This window comes from Lygodium microphyllum, chromosome 3 (assembly GCF_053477565.2).
Source record: "Lygodium microphyllum isolate KBCC chromosome 3, Lygodium_microphyllum_v1.1.10, whole genome shotgun sequence".
Lineage (NCBI taxonomy): Eukaryota > Viridiplantae > Streptophyta > Polypodiopsida > Schizaeales > Lygodiaceae > Lygodium > Lygodium microphyllum.
In genome coordinates this window covers 145,132,763-145,146,527 of record NC_141137.1, presented here as the reverse complement: position 1 = coordinate 145,146,527, position 13,765 = coordinate 145,132,763, and the positions used below count along the sequence as shown (strand labels likewise).

Below are 13,765 nucleotides of genomic sequence, written 5' to 3'. Positions count from 1 at the left end.
CCATCTCACCTACATCCCCATAACCAAGAAAGATGCATTTCATAGACTTAGATCCAGCTTAGTGTACTTGTCCTTGGGAACTGGTAGAAAGTCTCACAACCAAAGACACACAAATGAGCATAGGATGGAGGTTTTCTAGACTATATCTCCTCTATAACCTAATTGTCAATAGTAGTGCAAGGGGATATGTTAATCAAATGTATGGTAGTAGTAACTACCTTAACCCAAAAATGTTACGGTAAGCATACCTGGCTAAACATGCTATAGACTCTCTCCTAAATCATCCTATTCATGTGCTTAGTCATGCCATTTTGGGGTGGGGTGTACAGAGTGGTCCACTAATGCTTAATGTCCTTCTCATCACAAAACTAATCAAAGGATTTAGATATATAGTCACCCCCATTGTCAAATTATAGGCATTTCAGCCTATACCTAGACTGGTTCTCAACAAGAGAAAGCCAATGATGAAATGTAGCCAATACTTTCGATTTATGCTTTATGGGATATGCCCAGGCCTTATGTTAGTAATCATCAATAAAAGTAAAAAAATAATTTATGACACCTAACAATTAATAGGGCATAGATCTATAAACATAAAAAAGAACAAGAGCTAAAGGCTCACCCATGCACATAATGCCACACATCTTATGCGAACTATGTATCTACCTACCATAAAGACAATGATTATAAGAATCAAAAGGGTGGAAGATATTGCAAATAGGTAAGCATTTTCATTTCCTTTAATGACATATGCCCAACGTGATGATGCCATAACAATACATGTGGTACTGTAGCCATGGCCAAAACATGGTCCAGAGACCCAAATACAAGGGATAAAGAGTGCCAAACTTGGCATCTTGTGCAAGGACAAGATTCCCATGGGTAATCTTGCATGAGGAATCACCAAAAGATACAAAGTAACCTACATCATCCAATTGTCTAATAGAGAGTAGGCTTTTGGTCAAAGCTGAAACATGGCATACATCATGCGAAGTAAAGATGCTGCATGAGGCAAAATGTAGCCATACATCTCCAATACCAACAATATCCAATGTCAAGTCGTTACCCAATCTGACAGATCCGATCATGTTGCGATAGGGGTGGAACCACTCTTGATGAGAGGTAACATGAAATGAAGCCCATGAATCAATCAGCCATAACATTAAGCATAAGCAGACAATGAGGCATCAATCAACTGTGAAATATCAAGAGAAGAAGCTCCAAATATGTAATCATCATTAAAATCATTCTCTACACTACATTAATCTCTTCAATCTTAATGTTGGACTTATTGGGGACAATGTTGCAATCATCATTTATTTCTTACACTTTGTCCTTTTCCTTTTCCTTGCACTTACCGTCATGTGTTTTATGGCATTGTGGTTGAATATGACTAAGCTTCATACAATATTGACAAGTCAATGTGCACTTACTGTTAACCCTCAGATGAACAAGGTGAAAAATTCGAAAAATCTAAAGTAGAAGACAAGACCAAGGCAAAAGTGAAACGGAAGACGAAGGCATGCCATGGAAAATCTGGAAACATAAGAAGTGCAAAAAAGTCCTAAATCAAGGAGAGAGACGCACAAGAAAAAGTGCAAGTCAATACTTTTGTAAAAGAGCGCAAGGTACACCATGATTTATTTTGTAAAAGAGCGCCAGCAGGCTCTTACCCGTGCAAATTGTAAATGGTTAGAGGCATGGGTTGAGGCCATACCAATAGGGAAGAGGAGGAGAAGGGTTGGTGCAATGGACCAAGCCCAAACCAGAAAGGGAATAACCGCCCAAAGGGAATTAGGGTTAGGGTTTTGTATAAAAGGCAAAAAGTGAATGAAGAAGCTCATTCTTGTGTGTGGCCAAAATTATCTCTCTTCTTCTTCTTCTTCTTTTTCTTTCTTGCTTGCTTGAGCTTGAGCTTGAGAGAGGGAGTGTGAGAGTGTGAGGGTGAGGAACCTTGGTGGAGAAGCTCTCCATCTTCTCCTCTCTTCTTCTCTTCTTTTGTCTTGCTCACGACAATGGAGCTTGGAGCATGGAGCTTGAGGATCAAGCTCGCTTGAAGCTTGCACTTGGATCATGGAGCTACTTGAGTGCTCAGGAGAGGAGGCAACTCGATCGGGCATGGAGGTAAGCTCACTACACGAGAGAGAGGGAGATAGCACATTGGCTATGTGAGAGGTAGCCATTAGTGCTTGGCTTGAAATGCTTGAAACAATAAGCGGTCCGTGGGTCTTGGTGGTTGAGCTTGAGCTCGCCTCTACATTTTGGTTCTGTTTGTCGGGACCAACGGATTCAAGCCTTGAGTGCTTGCGTGCTCCGAATCGAGCATTGAAGTAGGGTTCTCCCCGAACCGGTGCTTGAGGTAGATAGGTAGGAAGCGAGGGAGTTTTAAGAGGTATTCAATCTCCTTAGCAAGTAATTTTTTGGTTTTTTTGATTTGGAAAAGTAGGTTGGAGTAGTGTAGGTGTTTGCTTTGTGATTTGGATGCATTAGGGTAGGAAAAACAAAGAAAAAAAAAGGAAAACAAGCATTAAGCTTTTTGCTATCATAACATGGCAAGAGGGTTTGATTTGTTTGCCGATTTGTATTTTGGAGTTTATTTGCTATTCTAGGTATGTACAGTCCTTCATTAGGGTCTGCTCTTACATTCTGGAAGTTTATGTGACCCCTCATAACCAAAATCATTAGAATCGAATTGATTTTCATCATCCCTAGAAACTTATCCCTGCAGGAATGGACATTGTTACTAGAGCCCGATTCCCAGAATCGGACTTGGATACCAGAATCAGATGGTCCAATTTTTGGACTTGGACCAACCCATCTTGTCCGATCGAACATACCATGTCTGATTTTGAAAATTGAACATCCCATAATCGAACATGAAAATCGGACCATCTAAAATCGACACTTGTCAAATTGGATGTTCAATTCCTAGAATCGGACTCCTAGAATTAGACTACCAGAATCGGACGCACGAAAATTGGACACACAAAAATTGCGAACCGACCACTTGGAACAACTAGAATTGGACCAATGGACCAACCAGAATATGCGGACCACTCGGACCGACCAACCAAAATCAAACCAGAATCGGACCAACCAACGATCGGCTGATCGGACCAACCCAAAATTGGGCATCTGATTCTGATAAACAGACTCTTGAGAATTAGATAGAAAATTGTCAAAATCAGACAAGTAAACAAAATACAAATTTGACACATCTAACCCCTAAAATTGACCCAAAGACCATATATAGAGCCAAAATCACATCATAGATCTATCACTATTCAACCTAGAGCAAATAGTTCAAAACTTGGCTACAAACAGTCCTTCAAATCGCTCATGATGTTTAGCGTAATGGCCTTGTAGGCTAGAGGGGACCCCCGCTCCCCCCCCCCCCCCCCCCCAACCCCTGCGGCGGCAGACCCCCACCGTAGAGGGGGCTCTATCCCCTTTGCACCTCCCCCAAGTAGGCTGGAGAGAAAATGCGTGCCGTGACAGGTCCTCCAAATTAGATCCTAGTGTAGTAATGGCTCTACACAAGCATAGATTCTCACTTGCAAAATAGCAACCAAAAGCCCATACCTGAACAAAGACAAACAGAAACTCTAGAACCTCAATGGGCCAATCTAGCCAACAAGGGCAAAAAGGCCACACCAAAAAAACATGTATATGTTGCATTCGGATTGTATCTAGTCAAAGCAAAATGCAACAACATCAGGCTACAACTATGAGAATTCTAGACATGACAGTCGTGTGATGATGATAGATGCACCTTGAACGGCAATGCATAGACGACCCAAGACATTAGTAGAGAATCCAAGTCAGGTTATGCAGTTGGAGATTCAAAGGCATGTATTGGCTTAAACTTATAAGCCAAGACTCAGAAGATGAAGACATGGTACGCCTGCTTATATTAGGGTCAAACACTCACCGCAAAAAGAGAGCACAGTGTCAATGCTCTCATCGATGAAGGAGCATATTTTAATATAATGACCTACGAAGCATGGACCCTACTAGGCCAACCAGAGCTTACACCAACTAATGCAACTCTTAATCCTTATGGGGGACACCCACAAGCACTTATAGGGAAGTGCAAAATCCTTGTAACTATTGAAACGAAAAGCTTGCCTATCCTATTCCATGTTCCTCCAAATAGTGCAAATTATGGAAAGGAAACCCTCCTAGGAAGACCCTTAAAAAAAAGGGTGACGAAGTGTGAGGCCGATTATATAGCACAGAGGATACACTTGACACTATCGAGTGTGAGGATAATCGCAACCTTTAGCAAGGGTGACCTCATCAAACCTCGAGGAAAAGATAATGAATATTCTGACATACCAAGCAAGCCTAGTAATGAGAGCAAGGACTTGTTGAAAGAATTGATACAAGCACATGTTGAACAGAGAGAACCAGTGAGCGAGGCTAGGTATATCTTTTGCCTCACTCAAGACCCTATAATCCTAGATCTCTATGCTTCCCATAAAAACAACCCTGACTTCTTCAGCTGGTTTCATCCAAGCCTACATGACATGAACCCTAAGTTGTCTCTTGGTTCTACACAAGAGTCACCTGAACCTCCAAAGCAAGAGAAAAACAACTCTAAACACGACATCCACTTTGATAAGAAGCAATGAAGGCATGTTCCAATGGGTAAGGACAAGAGTCTAGAGCAAATGCCCGACCAGGAGCAATTGCCAATGCAATTGGATGAGGGGCTAAATGGAGGGGGATTAGCTGAAGAGCTAGACTCTCCAAAAAGAGAGGCAGTTGTACCCTCACAACCTAGCAAGGTTGTTCAACGGGCCGTAGCTATGTCCCATGAGGACACACCAGAAAAAGAGAATGCTGAGGCCCAACCAAGCACTTCAACCTAGTTCAGGGTCTTGAGTCTTTAAAGGATACACCTTGATTGCCCAAGAAAAAGAGGCGAAAACAATGGTAGTTGCAAGTGGTTGTAGACACCAAGAAGATTGAGATCAAGAGTGTTGAAGAGCTAAGGAATAAAGCATCAAGTCCACCCACGAATGAACCCATTGCCATCTCTCCTAATAGTAGTGAAACTTGAGACACATTTGTGTATTCTGATAAATCAAAGCAACCATTAACATCGACGGTTTCTTGCAATGCTCAATCCACTGACAAACAGAACTTACATTGACCAATCAAGAGTGGATACAACACTGTCACAATAGGTAGAAAGCCTCAGGAGAAACATGAAAACCCCGCCAAAAGCTTATCCTGCTGCAAAGGAGCATTGAATGGACTCTACAAAAAAAGAAACAACTACATATCAGTCCACCATACAATAATGTATTTTAATTAAAATTAGTAATCACGGATAAGAAAGATGAGTGACTTACAGGGCCACATCCATACAATCAGTCGATCAATGCAGTGAGACCATGTCTCTTTGCATATCGAGTCTCTAGGCCGATGGAATCGCGGTTTGTAATGGAGTGCTGCAAAGAAAATAAAATACAACTATTAGAAACACGATTGTCAATACAAGGGATATTGCAAAAAAATAAGCATGCAGAACAAAAGAAAAACTTACAAAGTCCTCCAGATATGTCCTGTGGCTACCACTCCCAAGATGATGGACCACTCTTGCCTCCAGTCGTGCCCTCGCCGCCTCTCGTGCTGCTATCTCCAACGTCCTGGAGAATCTGTAGCATCCTCCCTAAGTCGGCGCCAGTCATCCGTGTCTAGCCACTTGGGCTTTAAGACCTCACTCTTAATTGCCTTGCATTTTTTCGATCATCTGTGTGATATGTACGCACGCATGCACTCCATCATCCAGTTTGTGGAAAACCTATCTATTGTGGCAGGTACCGAAAACACCTCATGGAAGGATGCTACTATGTAGTCCTTGCTCCCCTCCGATATATTCTTCTAATGATCCAAGACGTTGTGCCGAAAAACTTGTTGGCACAAGTTTCTCATATGAGCCATCACCCTCCTCCCCTCATCATTCATGATGATGGCTCATGTCCTATCATCTACAAGGTATCCATACCCCTTTGGGGTATGTCTAAGATGTGTTCTCTCTCACATGCGACCATGCTCCTAGGCATATCCAGGAGACCCATGTACATCTAGTGTACCTACGGGGGTAGTATCTCTTGGAGTAGCAGCCATAGGGGTGCCACCTGCGGACGACTGAGCAAAAGCTAGAGTGACATGAGTAGACGTCCCCATATGTGTGACAAATCCCATAGGTGACGTAACTCCAGCAAAATGACGAGACGGAGACACTGCATCGGTATCTCCACAACAACCACCTGAGCTACGCTCTCTCAAACCACCATGAGAGTGAGGAGTAGCACTTGTATCCCGAGCCAACTGCGGGCTCACTGCATCCATGTCTCTGCAGCATCCCCCAAAACCACTCCCTCTATCCGGCCCAAGTCTAGAGTGTCAACCTCGTCTAGTGAAAACTGAAGCATCAAAGCACACCGAAGTAGATCTAACAAATTGGCATGATGGTGTCCGAGACAACTCCTGGTCTGCCATATCTCTAAATTGAGCCATCTGATTTGGAGACATACGCATGAAGATCTCCTGTAGCTCCTTGTCGCTCATCCCTCGACTCATCGTGCTGATCTAAATATCCACAAAGGTCACTTGCACAGTCAAAAATTGATGTTACCATAATCAATATAAATCAAGCAAAGTATGGTAATATAAATCTTTAAAAAATGATATTACTTAAAATGTATATCTTATGTACCCTTATAAGCGATTTGTCAATGAATTGAGTAGGTGGATGCTCCAAGTATGAAGTACCCTATGGTCCCATGTCAATCTCCTAGCACAACTCCGCATATACTAGAAGGTCGATAGACATGTCACCATAAAAGGATGAGTCTACCTCGTTCTCAAAGAATTCTTGGACTCCTGTATTTCCATCATTGTTACCTGATTCTGGCTCCTCTACATGCTCCAAGATTTCAGTGGCCTCCACCTCTTGCAATATCGACCCCTCTATTTGCATACTGTCCTCATCTACACTGGGAACATCGCTTTGATCATATACTCTCGCATTTCGGGGAGCTAAAGGTATAACATACCAGCATCGAGGTCGTCAGGGGTTTGGATAGAAAATTACATGTTCAAAATCACGTAAAGAGAGATTTAACTTTTGTGACATGTACCATGTCGTAATAAAATTAAAAAAAACATGAGTTCATGCACATGTTCACAATGAGCCGGCAACACAAACGTGTCGCACAAATCCGTCCATCTTTTTTCGAAATCTATTTTGAGAAATCCAGATGGACCTCGTCGAACTGTTGCTCCAGCTCCTTCAAGTACCACTTTAAACCACTGCACATCGAATAGAATCATGGAGAAGCTACGGTAATGCACCGTGATAAGTTTCCAAAATACTCCAACTCATCTATAACCGTTTTTGGATTCGTTGCACATCGTCGACTCTCTTGCTCGAACTTTGCCATGATACCACAATCTGTTGTGGAGCACATTTTGTCGATACACTCCACGCGAAAATGACGTCCGCACGACCACGCCGCACTATATATTTTATACTGTACATTGAAACACTCAATTAGTTGTTGCATATAAAATATAGATACGACAAATCCTAAACACATCATCATTACCTTTAGACTACATCCCCTCAAGAATTCTCACTACTCGGTTGATACCTCTGCCCCTTCCCGAGATGCTGCGGTCAAAGCTCCATGCAACCATCGTGTTGACATAAACCGTGGCATCTCCTCCATGCCCTCAAGATATCCAATCAGTAAATGGAGTGTACTACGTTAAAATTCAAATCGCGCTTCTTCTCGATCTTTCCTAACTTGCTCGTACCTAGCGAGCCACGTCTCCATGGAGGCATGGTGCAACATACAAAAGTGATTCACTTTCTCCTCCATTGCAGCATCCATTCTTTTTTCTACCCCATTTCCAACCACCACATCTCTGGTCAGTTTATCATCATCCTTCAGCGACCATAGCATACTCTTGTCTGAATCCACCATTGGTAGTCACCGTGAAATATGCACTAATGCCTCAAGCACCAACCAACCTTCAGCCATGCTACCTTTTGGCTGAGCTCGTTATCGCACAAAGCCTTTCAGGGTTTTCATGAAGCGCTCCAAGAAGAACATCCATCGCATATGGACAGGTCTAGCAATCTCCACTTCATCTACAAGATGCACAAAAAGATGGATTTGTATCATGAGCATGTTGGTGGGCAGGTATTTCTCAAAGAGACAGACCATCTCCACTGCTCCCCGCCTTGCGGATTCAATAGAGGATGTCTTAGTCTCCTTCTATGAGATCCATTGCACTAAAATTGACAACCTGTAAATCGCCCAGTGTATTTATGGAATAAGGCATCATATGATCGCGATCGGTAGTACAAAATGCCACAAAGGAGGAAGCATTATGAACAACGATTATACTCCAAATAGCAAAATACGCAGGCCACTTACAATCCATTCGTAGTACAAACCTGACATATCTTATGCTTATCACGGGATTTTAGCCCTGATAATTTGTCGTCTTTAGAAAACGCGGACCTGAGAGAACACATCATACCCGTCGAAGTGTGGATAGACTTGATAATTTGCTTCATAATGCGCTCTTCTTTAGTGGACAAAACCCAAGGAGCGCAAGGTAGCTGCAAGCGACTATCAACACTCAACTGCAGCCAAAGCACCTCCATCTTGCCTACCTCCTTTAAATCCATTCGTGCCCCTACAGTGTCTCTCTTTCCTGAGATGTGATCCCATAGTAAGCTACCTACGCTATTGAAAATATGCATGGAATGCAACAACTGGTTGATATGTAAGTGGGTCCAATACGACAACTCGTAGAAAACTGAGAACCATCACATTCCATTTGGATGTGACTCCGTGTGGATCATTTTTAGCTCGTACAAGCTTTGGGCATTCATACGTGTGCTGGAGGTCGTTCAAAAAAAACTTCCATGAGTTCATGACCCTCTAGCAAGAAATCGGCGTGTCCTTGATATACCATCTTCTTCATGGTTCGTGACCTTCAGGAGTCTAACTGTGGCCCACACAATGGACATGCATGATAACCTAAGGTAACCAGACATGTCCCCAATACCTCTATCCAATATTGCATAATTTTATGTGTGAAATTTATGCTCTATATTATTGAAAAATATTGCCGGAAGCATTATATTTTGCATTCACTTATTGGTGCAAGGACTTTGTGTACACACATCACAATAGATTTATTTTTTATATATTTATTAGAGAAGACAAAGCACTATTTTTGTAAAGCTATTAGAATAAAGCATGTTTTGATTTATTTGCACAAAAGCAAGTTGTGCAAAGTGAGAAAAAGTAAGAAACATAAAAATGATGCTTTCAATGTATTTTGGGCACAAAAGCTTATTCTAATATTATAAATGCATGCATGGAGAGAGATTATACCCAATTTAGTGTGGTGCAAGTTCTTAGTGTTTCCTTCTCTCATGATATTTGTTCACTCTTATTTGATTCCCAAATATTGTTTATCTTATGGTGAAGGCACATGTAGTGGTGTTTGAGAGGAGGCGACTAGTGATTTCACTAGAACTATCTCACCCTCACCTTGAGAAGAGCTTTGTGGTTATTGCCTTATACCTCTTGTCCCCTCTCCTTGTGGGAATGTAACATTAGTGCTTGGGAGGTGATTCATATAGGGTTAAAGATTGTTGATGGTATTCTTGTTGAGCAACTCTTGCTTGCAAGAGCTTGGACATTGATGAGCTACTACTTGTAGGAGGTTGTCCCTTTACCTTGTTGTTTATCCTTGAGGAGTCTTCAAGGCATGCTTAGCTTTTGTAGATGGTTAAGGCATTTATGATTACACTTGTGAACTCTTCTTGCATACAACATTTATTGGGTATGAAGAAGTAGTGTCATGTATGCTACTTATAGTGTTTATTGGAGTCGTTGACATATTGTGTCATGCCTTGAAGGAGGTAAGCCATTGGGTTGTTCCTTGTGCAGTTTCTCTTTGCACCTTCACCTTAACTTTCACCTTGGGACTTGGGTCTTATAATTTATTTACTATGACATTTGCTACCTCACCAATTCAATTGTGTAACCATACTCCACCCTCCCCATTTGGGGCTTTGTAGGCATGCTTTATTGTTGGAGCCTAAATGCACCTTTATGGAGATAGTGGTATACTTAGGTGAGTAATCTTACAAGTGATCTCTATAATTCATGATGAACCCTCACATATACAATGACATGAGAGTTTAGTCCACGGGCATGCTTTATGTGTTATACCTTTTCCATGAGAACTAAAAGGATTCCTTATTGATAAATTTCATATCATTTTCCATTGTACCCATTTGTGCCATATTTGAAGTCCCGTCAAAGTTCACAATGCTTAGCATCAAAGTGACTTTGTTGTGAAGACATCTAACTCTACAGGGGAGTGGGCTCATAATCACAAAGGTGGTCTTGACAGAACATGAAGCTAACCTTGATGTCCGACCAAGCGTCGAAGCTCAATAGGGGAAGAACCCAAGCTTTGTTACTTGAAGAAGGAACACATAAGGAGAAGCGTAATAACGTGAAGGATATTCCATTCACTACCACCATGGAGAATAGGTCCACGCGCAAGAATCCCCCAATGACTCCTACCTATCCCATTTACTATCACCATGAGGGCAGAGAAGAATACCCCAACAATTACCACCCATAGAATTGCCCCCCCTCCCGCCGCCGCGCCCCGGGCGCTTCCAAAACAATACGGGTATACATGTCTAGGCACTATATATATCCATGCGGATAGGTGTTGATGCGTGAGAGAGAGCCAAAGATCTGCAGGTTACTCTGTTGTTGGAAACAATACAATGGGAAGCATGCTTGATCCTTTGACCTGTCGAGAACAACTGGGGAGAGCTGCTGCTGGCAGCAGAGTGGCGGACACACTCTACTCTCGAAGCAGCTGTTGTGTTCTTGGTCGCCCCTTCTTCTGGGAGGCTGGGGATGCAGGCCGAGCTGTCTGCAGCCACCCTTGGCAAATTGATTGGTGCCCTGCAGAGTTGCAGACAGAAAAAGGATCTGCACGAAGCCAGATGCATGCACGCATACTTGCGCAGCCAACGCCTGGATTCACATCCAGTCTTGGGCAATTTCCTGGTTCCTATGCTTGTGGAATGTGGGAGCTTGCAAGATGCCCAGCAGGCCTTTGACACGTTGCATCACCGCAGAGAGCACTCCTGGACTTCCCTCATCTCTGGGTATATCAATCACGGTGATTTGCAACATGCCTTCTGCCTCTATCACGACATGCAAGAGCTAGACTCTATACAGCCTACTAGATACACATACATGGAGCTCCTCAATGCTTGCTCTATTCTCCAAGATCCAGAGCAAGGCCGCACAATACATATTGAAGTGGCCTTGAAAGGTTTGGAAAGAGATCTTCATGTTGGCAGCACACTGGTAGATATGTATACAAAATGCAGATCACTCTTGGAAGCACGCCATGTATTTGATAGGCTGCCTTTCCGGGATGCAGTCTCATGGGCTGCACTGATTGCAGGATATGCTGAGCATGGGCATCACGAGGAAGCAGGAATTTGCTTTCAACAAATGAAGTCTGAGGGTATAGCGCCTGATTCTGTCACATTTGTTTGCAGCTTAAAAGCTTGTGGCACTGCTGTAGCTTTAGGGACAGGTCAATCTTTACATTCTGAGTTAACTGTAAGGGGCTTGGAAAGTGAAATTCATATTGGGAGCTCCCTGGTGGACATGTATGGAAAATGTGGCTTGCTTTTAGAAGCACGTCAAGTATGTTCCATGTTGACAGTTCGCAATGCAGTCACGTGGAATGCACTTATTGCAGGTTTTGCTGGATATGGCCTCACAGATGAAATAGAAAATTGCTTCCAGGATATGCAACTTGAAGGCATATCTCCTGATTGTGTCACATTTTTTGGCAGCTTGAAAGCTTGTTGCTCTCTGGGTGCTATAGAAACAGGTCAAAGAATCCACACTGAAATTATTAATAGGGGATTGGAAAGGGAGCCTCATATGGGCAATACAATTGTTGACATGTACACTAAATGTAACTCACTTTTTGAAGCAAATCAAGTATTGGAGGGCCTACCAATTAGAGATGCAATCTCATGGAAATCACTAATTGTTGGATATTCTGATCATGGACATTATGAAAGAGTGCTAAGCTGTTTGAAACGGATGTGGATAGATGGTGTGATTGGTGATGTTGCTGTGCTTATTTGCAGTTTGAAAGCTTGTGGCTCCATAGGAGCACTGGAGACATGCCAAGAGTTGCATGCTGAAACAACTAAAAGGGGATGGGAAAGGGATGTTTATGTGGGTAGTACATTAGTGGATGTCTATACCAAATGTGGGCGGCTTACTGAAGCGCATAGAGTATTTCATAAACTGCCTGTTCGAAATGCAGTTTCTTGGAATACTCTTATTGCAGGTTATGCTGAACAAGGCTCGGGGGAAGAAGTGCTCAAGTGTTTCAAACAGATGCAGCTGGAAGGTTTGTCTGCAGATATAACTACCTTTGCTCTTGGCTTGAAAGCTTGTGCTGTTATGGGGGCCTTAGAAACAGGCCGAGAGATACATGCTGAGATCAGAGATTTGGGATTAGAAACTAATGCTTTTCTGGCAAGCATCTTAGTTGACATGTATGGAAAATGTGGCTCGGCAGGAGAAGGAAGAGAAGTGTTTGGCAAGGTGTCCAGCCAAGATGTTGTATTGTGGACTGCAATGATCAAAGCGTATGGTGAGAATCATGAGGGCAGCATGGCCATGGACTGTTTTGAGGATATGCAGAAGCATGGTGTGAACCCAGACTCTGTTACATTTGTATGTCTTCTTGCTGCTTGTAGCCATGCCAGCTTGGTTTTAAAGGGTGAAGAGTATTTCAAGTTAATGACACAAAAATTTAAAATTCAACCAACCATGGATCATTATTCTTGTATGGTGGATCTCTATGCAAGATCGGGACAAATATATGAAGCAGAGAGATTTGTTGCTGCCATGCAGCTTCCTCCATCCTCTGAAATTATACTGGCCCTGCTCAGTGCTTGTAAAATCTATGGCAAGGTGGAAATGGGAAGAGTATACTTTCAGCAACTTGTAGAGGCAAATCAAGAAGATGCTGCTGCTTACTTGCTGATGGAGGATGCGTACGCCAATGCAGGCAGGTGGAGAGATGCAGACAGAGTAGAAGAATTGAGATGTCATGCAAAGGCTATGAAAAAGCCTGGTAGTGCGTTTATGCAGGTGGATAGTAAGTTACATGAATTTGTTGTCGGTTTCAACCAAGATCAGAATGTGCTAGATGTATTGGAACTCCTTAGCATACACACCAAAGATGAAGGGTATGTCCCAAATTTGGAGTTGATCTCAAGTTCTCTTTTTAATGAAGCCGATAAAGCTCAATCTTTTAATTTTGTAGATAAATGCCTATTTACAAGTGATGAAAGCAAAACTTTCATCGGTGAAGACTTCATGTTGTGCGAGCCCTTAATGAGTCTAGTTTGAACCTGCCCATTTATTAGATAAATTTGGCATATGAGCCTGACTATGATTATGATATCCTTGGTCTATTTCATGCCTGTCCAGCAGCTGTTTATTTGTTATGAAAGTCATGTTCAAATGTGCCCAATTGTTGCAAGGAGCTGAAGTTGAGGTCCTCTGGGAAGCTATTGCATTGTCAGGATTATCTCTTGGGAAATCAAGAACAGGATGCAGATGAATCTGCCTGCCATTGATAATGCAGA

At 42.5% G+C, this 13,765-nt stretch overlaps 1 protein-coding gene across 1 annotated transcript; it reads left to right on the top strand.

The window, feature by feature from the left end:
- Positions 1 to 11,288: 11,288 nt before the first annotated feature.
- Positions 11,289 to 13,526, top strand: LOC148038986 (pentatricopeptide repeat-containing protein At3g03580-like). Its single transcript, XM_087675300.1, has one exon. The coding sequence runs from the start codon at positions 11,289 to 11,291 to the stop codon at positions 13,524 to 13,526; it is 2,238 nt and encodes a 745-aa protein (XP_087531426.1).
- Positions 13,527 to 13,765: the final 239 nt, after the last annotated feature.